The sequence below is a fragment of the Eulemur rufifrons genome, chromosome 3 (genome assembly GCF_041146395.1).
Source record: "Eulemur rufifrons isolate Redbay chromosome 3, OSU_ERuf_1, whole genome shotgun sequence".
NCBI classification, from domain to species: domain Eukaryota; kingdom Metazoa; phylum Chordata; class Mammalia; order Primates; family Lemuridae; genus Eulemur; species Eulemur rufifrons.
Window position 1 is genome coordinate 71,306,419 of NC_090985.1, and position 27,021 is coordinate 71,333,439.

General features: G+C 39.0%; 1 protein-coding gene across 1 annotated transcript in view; it reads right to left on the reverse strand.

Moving 5' to 3' along the window:
• Positions 1 to 27,021, reverse strand: part of ATP6V0D2 (ATPase H+ transporting V0 subunit d2) — a 44,468-nt gene that overhangs the window by 2,801 nt on the left and 14,646 nt on the right. Inside the window, exons 3-6 of the mRNA XM_069466263.1 lie at positions 9,113 to 9,291; positions 7,493 to 7,572; positions 5,859 to 5,936; positions 264 to 440 (exon numbers count right to left, since the gene is read on the reverse strand). Of these exons, the coding sequence (XP_069322364.1) occupies positions 264 to 440; positions 5,859 to 5,936; positions 7,493 to 7,572; positions 9,113 to 9,291 (514 nt within the window). The remainder of the gene's footprint in view (positions 1 to 263; positions 441 to 5,858; positions 5,937 to 7,492; positions 7,573 to 9,112; positions 9,292 to 27,021) is intronic.

A 27,021-nucleotide genomic window follows, 5' to 3' on the forward strand; every position in this document is an offset into this window, starting at 1 on the left:
CACTTCAACAGGAGTGCTCACATGATCACTCCTTGGAGATTTAAACAAGTACTTGGTTGGCAGGAACCTTAAAAAATACTAGCTTGGGCTAGAAATTTGAAGTATTTCTTTGGAAGAGATACTTAACAGCAAGAGACACTGCTTGCTACCTTACAAATATCGTAACTTCTTGTGATAGGAAGGGGAAATTTGATATGTGAGCTTCTAAGGCACATGTGATGGAATACCATCAGGTGCTTAGGGAACCCCGTGTCACCACGCACTCCATAATGATCCGCTACTCTCTTCATCTGGTCAAAGTCTTCCGCTTGTGCCAACAGGCGCAACCCCTCAGGATAGAGCTTGCCGATTGTAGGGTAGAGGGTCTCCCGGTCTTCTTTGCTCAATTCAGTGCCAAAGGAGTTAAGAGTGATGATAAAAGCACGTCTGTCGGCTTCAAACTGAATTTGCAAGACAAAATCAGTGAAATCTAATAAACTACTAAGTGTTATAAACAGAACCCTAAATAGACAAGTTCATTTCTGAAGTGCTTTTCTTTCCTTTCTGGATGTGTGTCTAATTATAATGCAGACATGTGTTATTAATGTTCCCTTAGTTTCTTCTTGTAATGGAATAACTGCTTGCCAGTTATCACACAGCAGCAATGATGACCTATGACTCCTGAAATCCCACTAAGTTTTATTTCCCAGGCACTCTGCAATGAGTTACTTATGTGTCTCCATCACGTAGACACTGGCATTACAAAATGTCTCTTTCATAAAAATGGGAATAATATCTACTTCTCAGGGTTCATTCAGGGATAGAACCAGATAATGTTAAGTGGAAGTGTCTAGCATTGTGTTTGGAACAAAAAGTGCAAGTCATATATGTTAATATCCCTTTTTAATTGTTGGATGTCGGCATAACTATTTACATAATGAAACTTTAGGCTACTGACCATCTGTTTATACTTTCATGGTTTTGGTTTTCTTTTTTAATGTGCTAGGGTAGGTATCAACAAATCTAACCCTGTAGCTAAGAATTATGTGGCTTAGGGCAAGTTATCTTCCTCTCAAGACCTAAGTTTTCTTCTTTGGAAGGTGCTGGGGTTGGCTTCCTGACCTTCCAGGTAGGTCAGTGTATACTTACGGACTGTCTTCTCTGTGCTGAACACCATCAGGCACCTGAGCTTCCATCCCCTCATCAGGTCTCTCTATTTCATCTAAGCACTCAGTCTTTCTGGAAATTTCTCTTCTGTTCCTTTGGTCTGCAGGTTTCTACTCTCTTGGTTCTCCTTCTACCCACTGGCCGTTCTATCTCAGTCTATCCTTCAGGGCTCCTTCTCTGCCTGCCACGGTGTTTGCCATAGTGTCCTTGGGCTAAGCAACTCTTCTCTAGGTATCCAAAGTACCCTGCGCTTACCACATTATTTGAAATCTGTACCTGTATTTTTCTCCCCACTATACTCTAAAATCTTCGAGGAACCATTTCTCTCTTGTTCCTTGTTCCTTTTTGAATAGCCCGTGCCTGACACATAAGAAAATCTTAACTGCTTATTGAATCTAACAGAATGGTCTCTGATTTTACTTTTGAAACTCTACAATATTCTGCACAATGTTGCTATCCAAAGTGTGTTTCATGGCTCACTAGCTTTGACATCACCTGGAAGCTCATGAAAAATGCAGAGTCTCAGGACACTGCCCAGTCCTACTGAGCCAGAATCTGCATTTTCACAAGATTCCAAGGTTATTTGCATGCACATCAAAGCTGAAAAGAATTGCTACACACTATCCTCTAATCAGCTTTTGACTAATTAACCAATAACAAAACTAGACCTGCAACAGATTTTACTGGCACTCCTTTGTTGGAACAGGTGTTCCCCATCAGAAGGAGTGTGAGAGTTAGTTCCATCTGATCCTTCTGAGTGCTCTCCTGGAAATTATGGGTGAGCTGAAAAGTAGAGAGTGGCCTTATTTGGAAACAAAGGCATGTGCCTCTGGCTACTGAATATAACCAGACCTGTCAGTAATTTTAGGCCTTCTTGGGATAACAGAAGAAACGCAAGAGGAAGATTTCATGGCAATAAGAAACCTTAAAACAAAAATTAGGGCAGGAGGAGCAACACTGGAGGTAATTGTCCCACGTGTTCTTTAATGTGCTCTCTGGTTCTAGGATGTTAAGATGTTTTTTTTGAGACAGAGTCTCACTCTGTTGCTCCAGCTAGAGTGCCGTGGCGTCAGCTCACAGCAATCTCAAACTCCTGGGCTCAAGGGATCCTACTGCCTCAGTCTCAGGAGTAGCTGGGACTACAGGCATGTGCCACCATGCCCGGCTAATTTTTCTATATATTTTTAGTTGTCCAGCTAATTTCTTTCTTTCTTTCTTTTTTTTTTTTTTAGTAGAGATGGGGGTCTTGCTCTTGCTCAGGCTGGTCTCGAACTCCTGAGCTCAAACGATCTGCCTGTCTCGGCCTCCCAGAGTGCTAGGATTCCAGGCGTGAGCCACTGCGCCCGGTCAGATATTAAGATCTTAAGGAGCGAAATAGGGCAGGATAGGCAGCACTGCAGACATGCAAGACAGCAGAGGCCATGCCAGAGGAGGGAGCTGCAGGATGCTTTGGAGGCATGGTTATAGCGCCAACTCTGGGGAAGCAATCGGAGAAGTGTGGATAACCGGGTAGCTGGAAGAGAACATGAAGAGAGGACACTGATACAATAGGTTGTCTGAACACTCCGTACGTACACTTTCCAACACCTTGTCCTTGTTACTACTTCTTCCCTTGCCCACCATGCATGTAACTCCATTCCAGAACTCTGCATGTTGAAATCTTATCTGCATTTGAGGGTCCCACCAAATGCCATCTTTTTCATAACAAGCCCTCTCTTCCTTCCCTAACTGAATATGATTTTCATTGCACACCTATTATATTCAATTTTCCTTTTATTATAACTGACTCTATATCTACCTTACTCTTCTAGTATAGAGGCCCTTGGCATGTGAGTGTGGGTAGCCTCTTAGTGAAGAGAACTATTATTTTAGAATTGTATAAGGACTGTTCTTTGATCATACCTAGCAGAGTTTGACACAGCATCTGATTAGGAGACTAAATGGGGCGGTATTGGTTTGACTTACCTCCCGTCTCCTTTACAGAGGGTTGGCACACTGGGTGATATGGTGTGTGTCACAGGTCCTATGCCTTTACTTTCACTCTTCCCTACAAAAACTCATTCATTTTAAAACCATAGCTTATTTTTTGTTGTTGTTGCAAGAGATAACAATGTCCTGTGGACTTGTTCAAAATCATTATCAGTTGCACATTGTAGAGACTGATAGGGTCACACGTTCTCCCCAGTTCCTTACAGGAAGAAGGGTACACTTGGCAGGAGCCGTGGGTGGAGGTGTCGATGGCAACGGAAGAGAGTGAAGTGAACTGGAATGGAGCCCAGCTTTATTAGCATCTTTTTTATCGCTACTGTACTGACCAGTAGCGATAAAACCAATATATTCTGTGCTTATTTGTCACCGTCCCATTAACCACATGGACAGAAGAGCAGGAATAAAGGGCAAACAGTATACTACAGGGCATTTGCCTTGAATAAGTCAATTTCTTTTTTCTCATATGAAGTTACAATCTTGTAATTAGGTCAAAATTTCACATGCAATCCCAGGTTAACACTCTCTTCTACCATATTAGGTCTTTTGAATGCTCCAGTCAAATGTGATTAAATGAGAATATATACAGAATTTATATACTGTAAGTGCTCTATAACTATGCAAATAAAAGGGAGGTAATTACATGATCTAAAATATTTATGTAAAACTGACATCCATTTGATCTTATCATTACAAAGATTATAATGGCATGCCATATGTTGCTGATATTTCTATATAAATATATAAAGATAGGTGAACAGATTTTTATTTTTAATACTGTTTGAAAAAAATCTAATCTAATCTGATGGTATCATGAGATTTAGAAGGGGACAGTGAGAACACTAGGCATATAGTAGTTTGATCAAATCATCCCAGTGATAAGCATTTTTCTAATACTATGCTGCCTTTTTTTACATTACTGAGAACATAATTCTTACCTATTTCTGATTTTTACAGGACTCACAGTATGATCTGCCTTATGAATTAGCACATGCTTTATATAAAAGAGTTGTGAATGGTGAAGTCAAAGCAGAGGCGATATGGCATAGTGAGGAAGCATATAGAAGCTGGAGCCACCTGCCTGGATCCAAATCCGGACTTACTAGCTGTGACAAGCCAGGCAAGTTTCTGGCCTGCTCTGTGTGCCTCGGTTGTCCCTCCTGAAAAATGCCCATTTTGTGTGGTTTTAAAGTCCAAGTGAATTCATGTATGTACAGCACTCAGAATAGCATCTAGCACAGAGTAAATGTTAGCTATTAATAGTGCTACTGTTCATCCTTTGTAAGGTTAATGAGTTTTGACATAACTTTTATTTCACAAATTTTGTGGGTATAAAATACACAAACCGTTTCTAACCTATAGGAATAATGCTGAGTAGAAACTCTACTTTTAAACCATAGATAATATAGCTTCTTACAGTGTGGCTGATAATTGAATTTATGAAAATAAAGGAGAGAGCTTCATAGGCTTACTTACGTGATTTATATGACTAGCATGTCTGAAAGAGACTACCTCACTTTCTGACATTTAGTATGTCATAAAAAATGTCATTTATGTATTCGATGTTCACTTCCTGTGTAATATAGATAAGGTTAAAAACATTTTTTGGAGTTCTTCAGTGATAAGACTTTTACTTCAAGGACTGTTTTGGCTTTATTTTAAGAATTTCAACAGGGGATAGCAAAGTATCATTAACCATAAAATTTTAATGATTAGATATTTCATGGGGAACTAATTTTATCATACGCAGTTTCAGAACATTAGGTTAAAATATATGCAGATGAAGTTAATTGTTTTTTTTTTTTTTTCCTTTTTGCTTAAAGGGCAATACTTATTAGGTCGTTCTTGAAATCAGAAATCTTTGAGCTACCTAAATATCTACCCACCAGTGAAGCCTCCATAACAGATAATCTAATGATTTAAAATATCCTTTTGATAAAACTTAGCTTCACAGGGCAAAGCAAAGGCTTAGAAAAGCCGAGAGTGGTTCCCCCCCCACCCCTGTTCAAGTGACTTAGGAAACCAGCAAGAGAGATGGTAAAACACACAGTCAGGGCAAACTATGCCTAGGATGCCCTGATCTCTGTCCCCAAACTCCCATGCACTTCCAGATCAACATTCCCACACAAGGGGACCTCTGAGCACAGACAAAATCTGTAGTGATATACAGGAACTAGAAAGAGTACAACATCAACTTACAGAGGTAGACAGCAATGGTGGCATTTGATGCATAATTAAATGAGCATGCCAACTGTGAGTTGCCTAACCAAAGTCTTCCTGCTCATGAGTTGCTTGGGGCAGCCTTCATGTTAGGATTATATAAGGAATGATGTCTCTGTGGATGAAGCCACAGTGGACTCTGGTGCCCAGTTGTGGGGTTCCCAGGTGCTCAATCTTCCCTCACTGGAGAGAATTTGGGTAATTACTCTCAGTACCTATAGTCTACTCATTGCTCATAGTATCCTAAATTTTTAATTATTTATAATCTACTTTTACATACTACATCAAAATGAATCATGACTAAACTTTCATAAGAATTATTCTTTTCTAATTTCAAAATAACTCTTCTATGTAGAAAATTTGGAAAATACTACTCTTAACCAAAGACATCAATTGATATACTGTTTATTTTATTTCTAGATAAAGAATATTCTAAGATAAAAAAATCTAAGCAGGGTTAAAACAATGAGATGTATGTAAGCACATTATTAAGAACTCTTTCTTACCTCAAGAATAGGACACATAACTTCTGCTGTGACATCACCATGATTCTTACAGAATTTGTAGAATGCCTCAAGGTAAGACTGAAAGAGAAGAAAGATAAACAATAAAATGAATATATTTTCCTTTTAGAAATTTCTAGATCAACTTTTCATGGTTTATTAAATGCCTTAATGGAAATTGAATTACTTCTCCCATGGGGAGATATTTTATAATAAATTTGGTAGAAGTTTCACGTTGCAGCATGTTGCACAGACTATGCACAAACTAGAAAGAATTCCATAAAAGAACAAAATTGTACTTATCGTAACTTTACTTAACAAACACTTTTTTTTGCATGATTTTTGGATTGTTTCACATGATTAATTCTTGCTATTCTAACAAACAAATTCTTTTCTGAGCTCAGCAAATATGTTAGGTTCAGCCCTCTGCTGACATTTACTCTCTGAGAGACACATTTGGGATGGCTTTGAGCATGGAGATATATTGGAAAGGCAGAAAGTCTGGGCCACGGGGTCAGATTGCTTGTGTTTAAATCCCAACTCTAATGCTTACTAGCAACTGGCTTCTGCTAAGAAAACTTACCTCTCCATGCCTCTGCTTTCTCATCTGAGGACTGGGGATAGCATAGACATCATAGTTTTGCTGAGTGGATTAAGTGAATCCATTATCAATTGCTTAGTGCCTTCTATTGGTTAGGTCTCAGGGATGCCTCCTCTAAACCCATAGGTCTCATTACAAAAAGGAAAAGTGCCTGCAATACAATGCTCTTTATTTATTCATTTATTTTTAGAGACAGGGTCTGGCTCTATTGCCCAGGCTGGAGTGCAGTGGCGTCATCATAGCTCACTGCAACCTCAGACTCCTGGGCTCACATGATCCTCCCACCTCAACCCCCCAAAGTGCTGGGATTACAGGTGTGAGCCACCACACCCAGCCAATACAATGCTTTTGAGAGGACCACATGTTTGAACACACACACACACACACACACACACACATATATATATATATGACATGGCAGTATATATTCAATTACTCTGTGAGAACGTTCAAAGATGCTATGATTGTACGAGTAAAAATGGACATACTTTGCTCAACCTGTAGTACACAGAACTACTCATATGGTGAGTAGTAGCAAAGTGGTACCGGTGCTGTGTGTCCCCAGATTGGTCGTTCTGGTATGTTGCATGCACACTGTTGATCAAAATCATGTGGGCAGCTTAGCTATGAGATTCAGGGACTCTGTACGAGGATTGAGGACAGAGGTGTATACTGCATAACAGAAGGTTTACCATGTACGCTGGTTGCTTTAAATGTATCAATATGGTTCACCCCACTCATCTATCCATTCACCTACCACCATCCAATCAACACCTTTTATGTTCCAAGTACCCTGCAAGGAGCTAGAAATACAGAATAGGGCACGTTATTTCTTCTCAAAAATCTTGCTGGCAGAGGAAAGCTGACATGCATGCATTTCACTAGAAGCCAGGCCAGAACTATAAATGCTATATTCCAAATATGCAAAGCTTCATAATTGCAGAAGTTGGCTAACAGGCAAAGTAATTTTTAATAGAGAATCCTAGTTATGATGTTTTGTGTAATCAAGAAAAACAATATCTGGGAAAACCATTACCTTGTACAGTTTATTGCGCAGTAATTCAATATTCAGTTCATCGAGGGTATTTTCAGACATACAGTCTTGAAAGAATGGAGCTAAAAGCAGAAATCGCCACACAAAATAAATGAATCATAAGCAAGTTATAAGCTGTAAAAAATGTCCCCTGAACACACCACCCTCTGCTCGCCCCTGACAAGAATACTGTGGAGTCGCAATCCAGACTCAATAGGGTTGATAGTAATGAGGACGATAGGACTTCTTATTTATTAAACATTTGTTGTGTGAGAAGCCTAAACCCTGCTCATTACACAAAGCAAGTTATCAATCCTCCCAACACCTTGAAACTACTCACTTAAGGCTTACTTTTTGAAATCCCCCTTACCCCCAATCTAATAGTAATGTTTACTATTTGCAGCCTTATATGTGCCAGGCATTGAGTTCTCCTAAAACTGTGTTTTATTTAGTTTTCAAAACTCTGTTATAATAAGATCCAATTATTTCTGAAACGAGGAAACTGGAGTGAATTGAATTGCCCCAAGTCTCCTTGTTGGGACTGGGCGGAGCTTCATGCTCAAGGCTGTCTGGTTTCAGACTCACCCACTTCCCACCAGGCGATGCTGCCTCAGCATCCAGCATTTAATGACAACATAAATATTTTTTTTCCTTAAAATTTCTATTTTAAACAGCAACTATTTTGACAAATGATCAATAGTGAATTGCTCTATCCACATTTCCTGACACCATCAGATGAACGAGACACTTATAAAATTATCCCTTTAGCATTTTGAATACCACGACCATTGTCAGTGACAAATTATAATGAAATTAACACTCATTTCATTGTTGCTTCAGATCATTTGACACTTCTGAGGACCTCAGAAAGATGGCATTCCCAAACTTCCTAAAACAAAATGCATCCTTAGATGCAAACTTATGTAGACAGAAATCTAAAATGAAAGGATGAGAAACTAACCATATACAGCCTGGCTAGAAAATTAATTTTTTAAGAATTACAAGTCCTAGCTTTTATTTGTTATGGCCTGGTATAAAGTTCAAGGGTTTGGAGGCTGGGAGATGAGTCCCAGTTCCTTCTCTGCTGCAAATGGTTCTTATGTGACCCTGAGCAGATTGCTTCACTTGTCTTGAACTGAAAACGGAGGGAGCTAGACTAGATGATTCCTGAATGTCTCAGCCACTTCTAGGAGTCTGTATGGTATGACACTGTATTCATGGGGAAAATGTGTGAATTGAAAGTACATTTTCTACTTTTTTTGTTTGTGTTTTTTTAGGGACAGGTTCTCACTTAGTCGCCCAGGCTGGAGTGCAGTGGTGAGATCATAGCTCACTACAGCCTCCAACTCCTGGGCTCGAATGATCTTCCAGCCACAGCCTCCCAAGAAGCTGGGACTACAGGCATGTGCCACCATCCTTGGCTAATTTATTTTTTGTAGTGACAAGGTGTTGCTATGTAGCCAAGGCTGATTGTGAATTCCTGGGCTCAAGTGATCCTCCTACCTCAGCCACTCAAAGTGCTGGCATTATAGGTGTGAGCCACCATGCCTGGCCAGAAAGTACATTTTCTCACGACTGTGATAACATACACAGGCAGCTATATAAGTACTTGGGTATTCGTACCTAATGGTGTTTCCACCAGAACAGCATTGAAGAGATCTGAAGGTGTCTCTGCAATGTTGACTGCTTCCATTTCTGTGAAACGGCCCAATGGGTGGCACTTCACCAGAATTTCTTTCACAGATTTCTTTTGCAATGCACCGTTCATTAGCAGAATCACATTGTCTATCATGTAACTGCACCTGGTTTAGAAGACAACTCAATCATTAGGTAAACAGCTGCATAAGGTTAAGAAGCATCCCACAAGTAAAAAATAGAAACTGTTCAGACACATGAGATAAAAGAGATGAATCTCTTTTTATTTTAAACCCTGGGATTTAGATGTGGATAGGGAAAATATCTGACCTCTGGGGTATCATAATTTGAAAAGCCATATTCAGTGTAATGACAATGTTATGACAACTAACTAAAGCTAAATAAAACCTTGGCTGGTGGGAATAGGTGAAGATGGCTTCTGTGCAGTAATTGTCAAATGTGATGGGGTAGGGGGGTGAGGGTGTGAAATTGTTTAGCTCAACAAAATGGAGACGACTTGAAAGATTGAGAAACACAGACCTAGAGCATTTTATTCTACTTTTAAAACGGACTGCTGTATTTGAATATGCAATGAATCCTATCACCAAGGATTCAAAATTTAATGCTAAAAAATACTCTGTATTCCTTTTCTGCTATGAGATCAGATAGTGAATTTTCTAGCCTACCCTCCTTGGATCCCTGAGAGTTCATAAGTCTATCATTTATGTGATTTCTTTATTTGAGATAAGCTCTGTCTAGGATATTCTGAGTGCATGTGCTTGTTCACTCATGTGCTCAGCACCTAGAATATTCCAAGCAATGAGGTGGAGAAGTAAATGAGACCCAGTTCCTTCCTTCACAGAGAATACAACATGAGGGAGGAACTGGACAAAAAGTCACTTAAAATAAATGACAGTGAAGCCCTCGTGCTATGCAAAATAAATTATAGGGTGGTGTGGGGATATGTAGCTGGGCACTACGCCAGTTCAGAGGTCAGAAGTCCTAGGGAAGTGACATTCAGGCTGAAACTTGAGTTTCAGGATGAGTAGAAGTTGCCTGGGCAAAAGGGGCTGGGAATTGGGGGACAGAGGGTTTGAAGGCAGAAGGAAGAACACTTGAAAAGCCCCAGAGATAAGAGCACAGGCATATTTAGTCTCTTTCCTTTGCCCGGGCTGAGCAATAGGAGAAATTTGGATGTCAAGGGCAATGGAAGATACTGAATGATAATAAGCTGAAAGGCATATTATGAGCTATGTAATTAATATTAAAACAGGAGAAGAGATAAGCACACACTTACATAGTGAGGTGCTGTACAAAACGTTATCTTATTTAGTCATGATAACGACCCTGTGAGGTAGGTATTATCATTCTCTCTATTTTACAGAGGAGGAACTAGAGGTCCAGAGAGGTCGACATCTAGCCCACGATGACAGCCACAGCTACAAACGGGAGAGCTGAGAGTTGGGAGGGGGCAGTTTAAAGGAGGAAGCCTAAGTCTTAGAAATAATTAGGATCACTTTCTAGAGGGCATGGAAAGAGTTCTTCCCTGAGAATTCTGGGGAACACCAACATCTCAGGACCTTGAAGGAAACTCAGAGGAATGACCAGATGGGAGGAGGAGAACCAGGGGAGAGAATTCTAGGACATTCTAGAGAGTTCTAGAAATAAGTGATCAGAACGGTAATTCAAGGCCTTCAAGTAGACATCCATAGGATACAGCAACTATGAGGTCATCTGAGATCGTGGTGGAAGCCCTATCAGTGGGCTGTGTTTGTGGGAGAGAAGAGGGAGGCAGGCAGAAGCCTGACCACTATGTGTTTAAAATGAATGGAAGTCATGAGACTTAAAAGTAGAGTTCACACTACACGTTGGCCTTAAAGGCTGGGGGACATTACTCTGTGGAGATCTAGGAGCCAAGGAAGCTTTTGATTTTTAGTTTTAGAATTTGTGCTTTTAAGGTGGGAGAGAAGCAAAGACGCCTGAGGAGAAAGAGGCAGTTGCAAAGGTGAGGTCATGCAGATCAGAAGAGGGAAGGGACAGTCCACTGATGAACTGAGGTCCTCTAGGTTTGACAGCCATGGGAGGCTCAGCCACTGCTGCAAGATACACTTGAAAAATGTCCCCTTTCTCTGGATGAAAATTAGCCTGGACACTTAGAAACATTGTCACTGGAGTGTGGCTGCGTGGAGACAGACTTCCTGTGCAAGAATTCATTTCTGGCTGGGAAAGCGAGCTCCTTCATTATGGAGCTTCTACAGTTTAGCCCAATAAAAATTCTAACTGAGGAAGTTTCTGAAGCAGGCAATTATCCCTTTATAAAAAGCACATGACTATAAAGTCTCTTCACCTCCCGAACAGCAATACCAAATTTAGACAGTATGGAATTTTAGAATCCTTTTTATCTCTTCAAAATGATATTAAAATGGAAGTACTTATTTAACTGTCCCTTTATGGCTCAAAAGCAATTACCTGAGAGGGGAACTGCGAGCACTTAATAATCCTTAGGAAGCTCCAGACATTTAATTTTTCCCCACAGCACCCCTGCAATGTAAAGGCACGTGAGCGGCTAGCACTCCCAATTTGCAGAGGACCATCAGGCCAGTGTTGATGGGCAACCCTGTCAAGGTTGTGGGTAGGATTTAGCCCATATCTAACACCCAAACCTATGCCTATGCAGTGTGCGCATGTGTGTGTGTTGAGTATGTTTAATTTTTTCTTAATAGAGAAGCTATTGCAAAGAGCAAGGGTTTTATAGATTCCATTCAATTTTATTTCAACTCATTATTTGAGTGGCCTTGTTTCTGAAATGGGACAATGACACTGGTTCTCATAGTGTTGTTCAGGAAATGAAGTGAGAATCCCAGGTCTTGGCCCATGGTGAGGGGCGGGAGTGCCTCTGTCCTATCCCCTCTCCCAGCTACATCACACGTCTGCTCCAGGTAGATAATTATCACTGGGTGTTGGGGCAGCAGGGAGATAACATGCCCAGCAGACAGTTTACCTTTTCCAGACTATAATCTTTATAGGCTTCCAGGGTCATACATACAGTGGTTAGGAAGGAAATCGTTACTGATATTGCCTGAGTAATTTCTGAGCTTAAAGACACCTGGGTGCTCACCTAGTTCAAATCCCTCATGTTTCAGATAACAGTGCTCACCACTACTGAAAGAGCCAGGATTCGTGCCCGTGCAATCAGGTTAATTTTTCTCCTACTACTCATGGTTTAGACACACATCCTTATTTTAGCCCTTTCTAAAGGTATTATTCTATAACTCTGATATCCGCACCTGTGAAAATCATAAAGTCAGCACAACAGTGATACAGTAAATGACACAATTTCAAAAATATTAAGCTATAAAATTTTTTTTATGCTAGCTCTGAGGTTTTTACTATGTGGCAGGCATTATATGCACGTTCTCACTCGAGCCTCACAACAATTCAGTGCTGTCAAGACCATTATTATCACCACTTTACAGATGAGAAAACTGAGGCTTGAAGATACTGAATGGCTTGCCAAGGTCACACTGCTGGGAAGCAGCAGAGTTGGGGCCCCAAAGCCAAAGCGACTGGCTCCCCGGTGGGCTCAGATAAAACAGCTCAAGCCAGACAATATTGTAACATTTCCGTTCAGTCTTAGAGCTGCTTCTCTTGCTCCTTAGCTTGTTTAAGGATCTTGAAGACAACGAAAATGTATCTTCTGTATGATAACTACCAAAGTCTGCTGATTTAACAGTTGCTAAATGGTCAAATAATATAGATCCATAATTTGGTGAGTTAGAAGAATTGCTCTCCTATGAATAAAAATGTTAGTGCATTAGCAGTAGCTGAAAAATGATTGTCATTCACTAAGCACTCTGGCATGAGATAGAAATAGAGAAATGCCTTCTAAGAAAAACATAGTTTGGCAAAGAAGCTCTCCAGGGCGCTACCTCTTCCTAGTCACGCCTACTCCCTTCCCACCCACCACCTCAAAGCCCGGAAAATGAGAATCTGTTCTCCTACTCTATAATTTTGCCACTTTGTGAATAATACATAACCGGTAGCATACAATGTATGACATTTTGCGACTGGGCTATTTTAACTCTGCTTAATGCCCTTGAGATACATGTAATACATTCAAGCCGTTGCATGTAAATAGTTTGTTTCTTTTTATTGGTGAGTTGTAATCCATAGTATTGATATACCACAGTGTATTTAACCATTCACCTCTTGATGGGCATTTGGTTTTTCTAGTTTTTGGCTATTACAAATAAAAACTACTATAGACACTTGTGCACTGATGTTTATATCAAAATAAATTTTGATCTTTCTGGGAAAAATGATCAGAAGTGCAATTGCTGAGTTGTATGGTGAGAATATGTTTAGTTTTTTAAGAAACTGCGAAACTATTTTCTGGAATGGCTATACCAGTTTTAGTGCAGTGTGAAAACTTTACTCCTTTTAAGTTTCTTTACCTTTTCTATTTACAATTGTTTTAAGTATTTCCTTTGTGTACATTGGAAACCACATCAGACGGTGTCATGTTTTTGCTTCAACTGTCAAATATAATTTAGAAAACTCAAGAGGAGAAAGTGTCTATTGTATTTACGCATATTTTTTCTCTTTCTGTTGTTCTTTCTTCTTTTCTGTTGTTTCAGGATTCTTCCTTTAATCATTTCTTTTCTGTTTCAAGAACTTTGTTTAGCCATTCTTTGAGGGTCTGCTGGTGACAAAAGCTCTTAGTTTCCTTCATTTGAGAATGTCTTGATTTCTCCTTCACTCTTGAAGGATATTTTCACAGAATATAAAATGCTATATTGACATTTCTTTTCTTTCAGCACTGGAAAAAAATGCCGTGTCACTTCCTTCTGGGCTCCATGGTTTCTAATGAGACATCTACTATCATTTGAATTGCTTTTCCCTCATAGGGAAAGTGTTATTTCTCACAGCTTTCAGGATTTTTTTGTCTTTGTTTTTCAGAAATTTGATTATGACATGTCTTGGCCTGGATTTTATAGTATTTCTTTTTTTAATTTGGGGTTTACTTAACTTCTTCAATCAGTGGGTTTGTGTCTTTTGCTAAATTTGGGAAATTTTCAGCCATTATTTCTTTGAATATTTTTTGGCTTCTAACTTTTTCTCCTCTCCTTCCAGGGGGGTCATTACTACTCCTTGTGTGGTCTCAGTTGACAGAAGGCAGAGAAGAGGGCTCATTACTGCTGAGAGGTGGTCAAAGTCCCAGCTTCCCACTCAGCCTCCTCCTCCGAGCCCACCTTGGTGGTGTGCAGTGGGGGAAAGACGACTCTCACAGCCGGGTAAGGGTGGGCACCTGGGCTCCCCACTCAGCTTTGCTGACGGGGTGCAATTGCAGTTTTTTCCATGCTGTTCGCCTGGAGTAGGGCAATTATTATCGAAAGACTGTTTTGTTTTCTAGGCTGGCCACTTCCTGCTCCTTTGGCTAGAGAGAACAGGGTTTTCTTGGGATTTTTGGTCCGTGCCCATTAGCTTTCTGGGCTGTAAGAGTCTCCAGCATGCAGTTGGATGTGTGGGAGGGTTTCAGGTTTTTTAGTCAATCTGCCTTCTCCCAACCTTTCAGTCTTCAGTGTCCTCTAAGACACGAATGCTTTAAATGGTCTGTTTGGTGTCCTCAAGTTTTTTATACCTCAAGACGGTGCATTGTAGCACGGTATAGAAAGGGTGGTGGAAAAGGGACAGTTGTGAATAGGGAGGTGAAAGGGGGAACCCAGCATGATGCCCCGACTTCAGAGACTCTTAGGTAGTATCAGCACAGTATATACCTACTGGAATTCGGGATCTGGAAACTGATCACCTTACAGTTATTCCTATCTCCATAACCTTTGGAAAGCCATCCTGTATACCTAGGGGACATGAACACAGTTGGAAGATTACTATCCTAGACAATATCTAAAATTATTCACTACGATGGATTTTAATTTCTTCCTTTTTTAATTTTAATTTTTATGTATGTTTAAAAATATATAATGTATTAAAATAATGCATATGATTTATCATTAATTATTTTTACATATTGGATGGTCTCATTTCTTAATGATTGGGGTATTGGATCAAAAGATGGTGATCACTAATCTAAAAGGACAGAAGGGACAATGGCCACAATGTCATTTATCCCTAAGGCAAAACCCAAAAGAGTCTCTGAGTTAGTGAAGGGGAGAGTTAAGATTTCTGATGTGCTTATGAGCACAAAATCAGAGTGAGCAGAGAGGGAGGTGAATCCAGACCTTTAAAACAGAATCAGAAGGAGAAGAATTAGGGAGGGGGTTGTTCTGGCCAGCAGAAATATCCAAGGCTTTCCATGTAGGGCAACTGGGAAGGAGGACAGGAGACAGGCAGTTGGACACATGTGTTCTTCCTCTGAAGTACCAGCAATAAGGAGGGCTTCGCTCTGGGAACAGCGTGCTTTTCAGACTTGGTCTGCCAGGACTTGCATTAGTATTTGACAGTGTTAAACACTCCTCCACAACACCTTCCTCCTCACTCCTAACATAAATTCTGTGATAACTTGTCTTACGGTTTTCCTATCTCTCGGGGCAGTCACTTTCTGTCAGCCCGTTTGTTGTTTTCTCTTTCCTGTCTGTCCCTTAAACTTTGTATATCGCAGGATTGTAAGAGCTCCGTTTTTTAAAAAACTATTTTTAATATACTGAATTTTTAAAGAACCGTTTTAGATTCACAGAAAAATTCAGAAGATCGTACAGAGAGTTTCCATATACCCCACACCCAGTTTCCTCTATTACTAACAAATTAGTAAGGCCCATTTGTTATCATTTATGAGTCAATGTTGATATATTATTATTAAAGTCTGTAGTGTATTATTTCCTTTGCTGTTAAGGGGTAGGAAGGAAGGAGATTTTGCAAGGGAAGAAAAAAGTCAGAATGGTAAAAGAAGCAAAAAGAATCATCACAGAACAAATGGGACAAGGACATCAACAACTGTAAATGCCACGGTGAGCTAGTTAAGGGCTGAAGAAACATCCATTGGACTCAGCAACTAGAGTGGTTTTGGTAGCATGATGGGGAAGGAAATGAGACTGAAATGGGCTGAGTAAACAAGTGAGAAAATACAGGAGTATAAATTACTCTTTTCAAGAAACTTGGCATCACCAGGTGAGAAGGAGTAGACTATCACTGTCTTCACAGGGTCACCGTGCAAATTAAATCAAATCATACCTATGTGTGAATCATAAGGAAGTTGTCACAGTAGGAGTCCAGGCTTTGAAACAGATAAACCTGATTCCAAGCCCAGCTCTGCCACTTAAAAACCAGTTTAACAAGAGTTCCATTTCCTCAGCTTTACAATGGAAATATTATCAACCTTAGAGTCTATCAATGGATGAATGGATAAAGAAATTGTGGCACATGTACACAATGGAATATTATATAGCCACAAAAAGAATGAAATCTTGCCATTTCCAACAACATGGACGGAACGGGAGAATATTATGTTAAGTGAAATAAGCCAAGCACAGGAAGACAAATCTCACGTGTTCTCACTCATATGTGGGAGCTAAATATTAAAAACAATTGATCTCATGGAGACAGAGAATAGAATGATGGTTACCAGAGGCTGGGAAGGGTAGCGGGAGCGAGTGATAAATAGAGGATGGTTAATGGGTATAAAAATATAGTTAGATACAATGAACAATATTTGATAGGATAACAAAGTGACTATAATCAGCAATAAGTTAGAATATACTTTAACTAAAAAAGTTTAATTGGAATATTCCTAACACAAAGAAACTGAGAAACACAAAATGCCCGAGGTGATGGATACCCCAATTACCCTGATCTGATTAATACACATGGTATGCCTGTAATCAAAACATCACACATACCCTACAAAGATATACTACTATTATATACTCATAATAATTAAAAATTAAAAAACTAAAGAAATAAAATGGAAATATTTATTCAACTTTGAATGGTTGGCATCAGGATTAGCAATAGATATGAAAGCACTGGAAGAGTGCCTTGCATGGAAATGGAGGACCATGCACTCTTAAAAGAAGATATTTTCCTATAAACTGGATTTTGCTGAAATGGACGCAGAAAATTGTAAACCACATAATCTCTAACGGAAAAAATTTGCAATGTTTACAGTCTTTTATTAAGCCTGAACTTTTCTACATCTCTGTAGTTTTACAGTTAGTTCTAGCTAAAAGAACCTTTTCTAAATTTACCTGTTGCTCTTAGACAATAAGAGGTTATCATGTCAGGTGTGGTGTGATGGGAAGAAGCTAAGAGGTACAGTCATTGGGAAGGCTGGAACCTCCACAAGACAATAAATCGTGTTACTTTGAGTTATTAGCTCCCAAGTCTGGTTTATACCTATTTTATAAAGCCTGTTACGATCTTGTTTTATATTTTGTAACCCGAGAGTTGTTTTTGTGTGGTCATTATTTTATATGTTGTTTCAAGATAGCTGAACTTCAAAAAGCTCAATGGTATCTCTTTGGGAATGCAATCTTTAATCTCAAAGCAATGCTTGCCAAGTGGTTGTCACAAACGATAACAGCTTCTCTATATAAAAAGGCCTGAACCCCTTTGTTAGATGGAGGCACTTCGTGACTCAATCTACACTTCTTCCTTTGATCCTGATTGAATAGCAAATAACATGGTGATTACAATAGATGCATTGTCTAAAAGCATCATGACTAAGATTTCTACAGGTTCCTTTCTACCTGGGAGGCCCGATCAGCATCTATTCAGCTGCAACATGTAATCATGTGTTCTCAAGGGCAAGGATTCTGTTTTAGGTGACCAGAACTATGTGATATGTTGGCTAGGTCACACTTGTACATATGGAATACACAGGAATAGAGACATAGAATGCATTTTTAGGGGTCTTTGTTCATGAAAAGGATTGGGATGTGTGTGTGAAATGTATTTGGTGCACTTTTTGTAAATTATTTCATTCCTCAATGAATCACCTTAATGAAAGCTGGTGATCCACTTTTAACAAGCCTGACGTTACTTATTGTGACATGGACAACAAGGGCCATGTTGCAAGTATTTTCCAATGTATTAATTTTCAAATGAAAGTTTTCCTTGGTTACATTGGTAAACATCTCTGTTATGCCCTGGATTTGTTCAATCCAACAGTAACCACATATGCTCATGTGAGGCTAGCCCTACCATTTTGCCTGATTTGCTAAATAGTCTGCTGAGATTTAGAATATCCCCATAAACATTCTTCTCTCTCTCTTGAAATTTGACATTTTTGAAGACATTTCTTACTTCTCTGGAGCTTCCCTTTTTCAAATAGAGGAAGTGAGAATTAGAATAACTAGAAAAAACAGTTTTGCTGTCACACTCATTTTTCCTTCTAGCAAAATAAAATACTGAAAAATTAGTCAGAAGTCAGCATTGCCTATGATAGCATATTTTGGAAAAAGAATGCTGATTGCTGTGCATTTCCCAAGCCCTTGGTAGCTCTGGAATTTTAAGAAAACTCTTTAGTATTTAAGATTCTCTACAATCTTGTTCTAACCTAACTGTTTGGATTAAGAATTCCTCAAACTTTTCTTGAGTAAACCCACAGCTAAAAAAAAAAAAAAAAAAAAAGAATTCTCAAATTTATTTGTCCTTTTCTACATTGATGTCTTTCTTCCTACACTTCTCTAGATGTAAGAAGTTTCCCTTCCCCACAAGTTGCTAAATCCTTCTCATCCTTGAAAGTCATATTCAAATAATACCACACTTTTCCTTAAGCTTTTAAAATGTCTCCATCTAGAAGTGATGTCTTTTTTCTTTCTAAATTTTTGTATTTATATTTATCCTGAGGTGAAATTTCCTTTTTAAATTTTTTTTTTTTTTCTAAGAGATAGGGTCCACCTCTGTCACCCAGGCTGGAGTGCAGTGGCCCAATCACAGCTCACAGTAACTTTGAATTCCTGGGCTTAAGGAATCCTTCTGCCTCAGCCTCCATAGTAGCTGGGACTACAGGTGTGCACCACCATGCCTGGATAATTTTTTTTTATTTTTTTTGTAAGGATGGGGTCTCACTATGTTGGCCAGGCTGGTCTCAGGCTCTTGGGCTGAAATGATCCTCCCACCTCGGCCTCCCAGAGTACTGGGATTACGGGCGTGAGTCACCACATCTGGCAAAATTAATTTTCAATATACATTGGCAGTAGCAGTGATGAACAACTATTAATTGTATATTTAGTATGACATAACACCTGGATTCCAGTACTAATTCTGCCACATTCAGCTGTGTGCTCTTAAGTCATTTTACATGTTCATTTCAAATATAGTTATTTGAAAACAATTCATACCCATCTTTATCAATTATAATATATCCTTGAAGACAGGACCATCTTGAATACAATTTTCCATGGCCTCCAAGAGGCCTAAATCCTACACTTTGCACAGAATAGAGACACAATGATCATTTTTCAATTGATGAGTAAGTTTTTCCTCTCTGTTCACATATGTTAACTCATTGGGTAAACAGAAGTGAAGGAAGTAACTGGCTCCCTGGTACCTTACCTTAGTTCTCTTTCTAGGAGTCATAGCTGCCTATTTCTTGCTTTTTTTAAAGAATAATTTTTCCTCCAAGAGAGTTATAATAATAGAGAGATTGTTCCACTGTTGCCCCTTCTCTAGCCATCCATGTGAATATTCTGGTAACCCACGGAAAAATACCAATAGAGTGATTCTTCTTGCCAGTGAGGTGGGTTACACATGCTGTGAGTGTTTATCATAGCCTGCTCTCCACATGGTCAAGAACAGTGGTGAGTAGATCTCATCTTTATTATGTTCAAAACGCCAGGCAAACAGGTTTTGAAGAGTCTTATTTTTTCTGTCAAAGAAAGGAAAAAAAAAAAACACTGCTGAGAGGACAGGAGAGAAACAAGACTTTCAAACATTGTGGGAGTATTAGAGAGCAATCTGCTAATACCTATCAAAATCTAAAACCTACATTTCCTCTGACAAAGCAATTTCATTTCTGGGAATCCATCCTAAAGAATCTGGAACAAGAAAGCAAAGGTACATGTTCAATGACCTCTGTTGCTGTATTATTTGAAACAGCAAAGAAATGAAACAATCTAGATGGACAAGAGGTGAAAAGTTAAATAAATTATGGTACACCCAACACAATGGGATACAATGTATTCATTAAATAAGATATATCTGGATGTACTCATGTGAAAAATTCATAATACATTACATTAAAAAAGACAAATTGTAGACAATACATATAATATGATCTCACTGTTCTAAAGCAAACAATAAGACCAACTATGTACATTTATATTTGTGCTTACATATAAACATATGCACATATATGAAACATTTTTGACATAGAAAAAATTTGGAACGATATGCATCAAATTTATGAGTGATTATCTCTGAGGTCTGGGACATGGGTACTAAATTATAGTCTTTACTCAATCTGTTTACTTTTTTCTAAAAATCCAATAATATTAATGCCACCCTATAGGGTTGTTGTGAGAATTAAATGAGTTTAATATGTGTAAAGTGATTATAGAAGTGAGCTTGTGGTGAGTACTAAATAAGTTTTAATAAAAAACTCTTTTTTAAACACACAGGTGCTTCTTTTCAATTGAAAAAATAAACAAGATACAATAAAACAAAACTAGGGCAACGGATATCATCAGTACCAGGGTGGATTTCAGCGTCCACCCTGAAATTCTGAGACAGACTCAAATCTTTTTTAAACTAAGCAATCGTTGGGGAAGGAGTACAATTTGGAAAACAGGCTACTGGGCTCAATCCCTCCCTCTGGTGGTCAATTGGTGCCTAGCCAGAAAGTTGCCAAAGCGCAAAGGAAAGAACATGGGCATCTTGGTCTTCATTTGTATCTCAGAGAAGAACTGTTGTGGCAAAGGCATCCTGAGCTCCTTCACATCCGTTGCCTAACATCCTCAAACCTCAACCACTAATTTTGCTGACGTCTCGTGGCATCAGCACCCCAACAGCAGTACTGGTTGAATCTGCGCTTTCTGTTCTCTGCTGAATTCGCCTGGGCCCAGCCTCATCCACGTACAGACACAGCCCAAGTCTTAGCTTGGACATCACCTCCTTCATGCAACCTTTTCTCATTCTCACAGGTGAACATTATACTCAAATACACAAATTAAGTTGGCTACATTCTTCGAGCATGTGTATGTATGTGTGGATATATTTACATTTCATATAAATATACATCTTTTCAATCAGCCAGTTTCAGGGGTGTGTGAGCTATGTAGTCAAACAGGGTCCCATGCTTGGTTCGAGTCTCTGCTGTGGTTCTTTTGAAGTCATTGAATATTTCTTAACAAGGAGCCCTGTATTTTTATTTGCACCATGCCTCACAAAACATGTAGCTGCTTTTGTTTTTAAATTAAAGCCACAGCTCTATATTGTATATAATTACTGTTTCTCTATTACAGATGAGAAAAACCAAGACTTTGCGTTACTAAGGGACTTTTTCCAAGGTCCCACAGCTGGTATATTATAGACCCAGGTCAGAGTCTACTTCTTGGTTATGAGAGTTTCTCACCTGCATCGGAGTCACTTGGAGAACTTTTAAAAGAGCAGATTCATAGACCACATCCCAGGACTTACTAAATCATAGTTTTTAGAAGCATAGCCTTGGAATCTGTACCTTAGGAACTCTTCCACTGGTTAGAGAACAAAGTTAATTCATTTCTAATCTTAGAGTCTAGCAAAAGCCTTCACTCATAGCAGTCACTTAATAAACGTTATGCTGATTAAATGACTATCACTCAGTTACAGATAGGCCAAGTATTACTTTTGCAGAATAGCACCAGTGGTTTTTTAATTCACAAAGTCCTTGAGAGTCTTAAACACTGAAGGCCTTATCAGCAAGTACAGTTGAGACATGTTTGCCCTGCACTGCTCTCCCACTGAATCTCTGAATATAAAACCTTTAAGACAGTGCAGTCTTTAAGACTGTAGAAGAACTCGTATGGCCAGAGACTCAGAATCACAAATGCATAGTGGTGTCAAAAAAGTCAATCTCTTATTATTTGGAATATGAATGTTGAAATCAGAATTTAACACATTGAATACCAGGCAGAGTTTGAGGTAAGGGAGACACAGAACTCCACACATCTAAAATGTCCATAACCAAATGGAGGGCTATATAATCATTCCAAAATATGTTAGAAAATTTTTTCATATGGGAAAAATGCTGATAGGAGATATAGAAAAATTAAGATTGAAAATTCAACTGACAGTGATTTTAGTTCTTTAAAAACGTATAGAAAGATTATAGAAATATGTCAAATGATGGTGAGATTAGGGTGATTTCTTTTCCTTACTTCCTTCCTCCCTCCCTCCCTTCCTTCCTTCCTTTCTTTTCTCTTTGACAAGGTCTCACTCTGTCACCCAGGCTGCAGTGCAGTGGAGTGATCATAGCTCACTGCAACCTTGACCTCCTGGGTTCAGGTGATCCTCCTGCCTCAGCCTCCCAAGTAGGTGGGACTACAGGCATGTGCCACCACACTTGACTAGTTTTTAAAAAATGTTTTGTAGAGATAGGGTCTCGCCATGTTGCCCAGGCTGGTCTCAAACTCATGGCCTCAAGCCATCCTCCTACCTTGGTCTCCAAAAATGCTGGGATCAACAGGTGTGAGCAGCCAGGCTTGGTGGCTCACGCCTGTAATCCTAGCACTTTGGGAGGCCAAGGTGGGAGGATTGCTTGAGTTTAGGAGTTTCAGACCAGCCTGAGCAAGAGTGAGACCCCGTCTCTACTAAAAAATAGAAAAAAATTAGCCGAGTGTAATGGTGCACACCTGTAGTCCCAGCAACTCAGGGAGGCTGAGGCAGGAGGATCCCTTGAGCCCAGGAGTTTGAGGTTGCAGTGAGCTAGGCCGATGCCACCATGCTCTAGCTCAGGTGATAGAGCAAGGATCAAGAGTCTGCTTAAAAAAAAAAAAAAAAAGGTGTGAGCCACCACACCTGGTTTGATGTATTTATTTCTACAATGTTTTCTAATTTACAGTGGGCTTCCTATTCTTTTTTTAATAGAAATAAAAATAAAATCCTTTATCTTAGTTGCAAATTCTCTCTTCCCTTAACTTAGAATTCCCAGGAATCGTTGCCTGCTTTCTCTTACTCGTCATAAACCCAGATACTAAATTCTGTAAGTCTACCTCCCAAATGTATCTAACCACTGTCTGCTCCTTCCTATCTCTATTGTTGGTAGCTCCAGTCTGAACTTTTAAAATAGCTTCCTCCATGGTTTCTTCGCTTTGAGTCCCATCCTTTCAAAGCATCTTTTGTAATAGCAACAGACTCATCTCCCTAAAATATACATCAGATCAGTCTATTCACTTTGCAAGGCAGAGGCATTAAAAGGTAAAAACAAACAAATAAACAAAAAAGAAAAAGCAATAGCACTTTGGAATGCTATTTGGAGTGACCTGACAACACATCTTAGGTTGTCTACTTACTACCTACAAGGACTTGGGCACTTTATTTTTAAGTCCCAGGAAATAAGTATAATGATAGTAATTGCCAATTACTGAACAAGCACTATATACACAATAATCCTAAGAAGAAGTTCTCTCCCATTGGCTGGATGAGAAATTAATGCTTAGAGGTTAAACTGCCTTTGGCCACACAGCCAGAGGGGCAGAAGTGCTCAACCACGCCATCACACTGCCAGCCCCTGGGAAAAACTCCTCGCCTTACACTTGCAGCACATGAGAAGCATGCCAGCGGTAGCGCCCTTTCTGAAAGCCTTCCTTTATTGAATTTTACTTAGACTTAGGGTCAAAGCCCTTAACCTGACCAAGTTCTTTACTCTCTCTCTCCCCAGTCCTTGTTCCTCCTGCTACTGTCTATATTCCAGCGCCATCTGAGATGACTTGTCATCTCCAAATACAAAACCCTTTCATGCTTCACTTATCCCTTCAACCTGTGCCCATTTTAACTACTGGCTCACATTCTACTTTCTCTGCAAAATCTTTTACAGTCAGAATTAGTTGCTCCAATCCTCCAGGCTCCTCTCATTGAATGTTCAAGCCTCTATTATAACTGTTAATTCTGTCTTATTTTTTCATTGTTTGTGGACACATCTGCTTGCTTCATTAAAAGGTAAGCTCTTAGCAAACTAGAGTTATGTTATTCATTTTTTGATTATCGAGTGGGAGAGTGATCAACTCATCTGGTTTGCTGAGGACTTGTCTGGTTTCAACACTAAAACTCCTCTATCCTGAGAAACCTTTCAAGACAAACTAAGGTGTACAGCATCTTAATGTACAGCACAGTGCAAAGTCTGTAGATGATTTATGATGCATCATTGGGGTAATAAAAAACTTTGATTAGCCATCATGAATGAATCTAAAAACTTCTTCACTGTGTGGTCCTTAACCTCAGATTCTCAGTAATCTTAGGTTAAAGATTACTGTGCAAGTACTGAAGATTATATTTCCTCGGTCATCCTATATTCAGAAATTTTATAGCCCCTGAGGTGGGATTCTTTGAATGCTTGAGAGATTATTTTAAAAAGATGACAAATTTTGAAAGAGATAAGAACTTGAAATGCTGCTGGAAAATGTTGGGTAGAAATAAAGAAAAAATAAAACAACCCAGGCCTATATTAGACAGTCTCTTTTAGTCTCTTCATTAAAATGCTATTAGATTCATTCTTTTGTTTCACACAACTGTGTATAATTATAGTGTACAAAACCTCCAGATCTTTCTGCTATTAAGTATTTAAAAATATCCATTCCAGACTTTCAAAACAAGTTTCACATGTACAGTAATTATCTCACATAAAATGTGCAATGCTCAAGATTGTATTTATTACACCAACTTAAACTTAGACGGCCTTTATTAGGATTGATTCACTCATTTTGATAATGTCACCCTGGGCATTTCCTAATAGGACAAGAAGTAATTCTGTTTGATGGAAGTTAATGGGTGCTTGATAGACACTTGACTTTGGAAAATATTCTGGAAGAGAAATAAGAAAAATGGCTTCAAAACTGTGGGGCACCTTTCCCATTTGTACACCTTTTGTTATTATAATAAATCTCTAAGCTCTGCAGAGAGCAGCTGGATGCTGCCAGGGCTGACAAGACACACACTACTACGGAACAAAGCAGGGATTGAGATTCAGAAGACCTAGGATTTGGTGCAGTTGGGCTATCTGGTCTCTGACAGGGAGATAATGCTATCTGTGTAGATAACTGTTGAGAGAAACTCATGAAAGTATTTGTGACAGTGACTTCCAAGTGATAAAGTCAAGACCATGATGGGACATTTTCAATCAAAGATGCACATCAGAATAACCTACATGCCTTTCAAAATACAGTTGGGCCCCCCTCCAAGGTCAGTTAGATTAGAATCTCCTCCCAGAGTAGGGGTTAGGAATATGCATATTTTTTGAAGACCAACAGATATTTCTGACTTACTTGCATTGTTGTAAACTACCAGGGCAGTGGCAAGACTACTAGCTTTCTAGACTGATGGACCTGGAATGGAGTCTCTTTCAAATCTCTTACTTTCTTTTACTTTGAAAGATTCATTAATTTATTAACCTTCAGTTTCTCTAATTTAAAAATGGAGATATAAACACCCGTTTTGCAGGGTTCTTGTGTAGAGATACAGGTAAAACATCTATGTCAGAGTAAATATCTTCAGGGATCTGGTAAGTATCCTAAATATATGAAGCTTGCAAGGCAATAAGGGGTGCTGGAGACTGTGGCTGATTGAAGAATGCAAGCCCTGGCAAAATGTATTTTTTTGAAGTTTGAGTTTTTTAAAAACTGAGCTGGCCTCACAAAATGTATCTGCAGGTGTGACATTCAGTTTTTACTCCTAACATATTGGTTAATAAATAACCAATTTTCAAGTGCTATATAAAATATAAAATGTTGAGTTCTCAGAAAATATTTTTCTGGCTCTGTGTAAGGTGTTGATAAATACAGGATTGTATGTTGATTCAACAAATATTCAATGCCCATTATGTACTAGTAAGTTCAGACAGAGATACTAAAAGAACTAGCTCAAAGAGTGTACAGCAAATAGAGAGAACAGATAAATTAAAATGTGTCCTTTAGTAACAATACTAATACTACCAAAACTACCTTTCCAATTCCAATTTTGCATTGACATTCTGCCCAGGGCTTTGTGACTATCTGTATTCTTGTATATACTTTTTAAACATTGATAATGGCTAAAGATATTTGGAATTTTAAACAGTATATTTTGTCATGGTAGTTTGTTGTGAAATAGGGATGCTTTCTTAATTAATGCTACGGCTCCTTCCAGCTCTAAGATCCTATGATTAGGAAAATCGGTGGGATCATCACATAAGAGAAACCATTAACCAAATGACTCCCAGTCATTCTTAGAACTAGAGGATGTTCCAGTGTATTTTGGGCAAATTTCCCTTATGTGAGATTTGTTTCCCAACCTCCATGTACAAAATTTGCCAGCTTTCTGACTCAGTTAAAATTGGGCTGACTTCTGTCATCACCATGGTCAGATTTTCTGAACTCAACTAAAATCTGAGCAAAATAATTTTATAAAGTCTTCTGCTCACATTTATTTCAAATCATGACTCCTTCATTTGTTAGATCTGTGACATGGGCAAATTATTGCATTTAAGGTTTAGTTTCCTCATCCTTAGGATGGTGATGACAGGAATTGAGTAAGACATGTTGGGAGGATTAAATGTGATAATGTTTGTAAAGCACTTAGCTTTACAAGCTTTACAAGCTGAGAGTCCCTGGCATATAGTAATATTCTGTAAGTGTTGTGTAGTATTTTGATTATCATTTCTACTTCCACACAATTAGAGCCATTTTGTCCTTCAGCTCAGGAATGTTTAATGTCTCCATAATTATCCATGTCAGATATTTTTGCAGGAGACATCACTGTTTGCAAAGCCT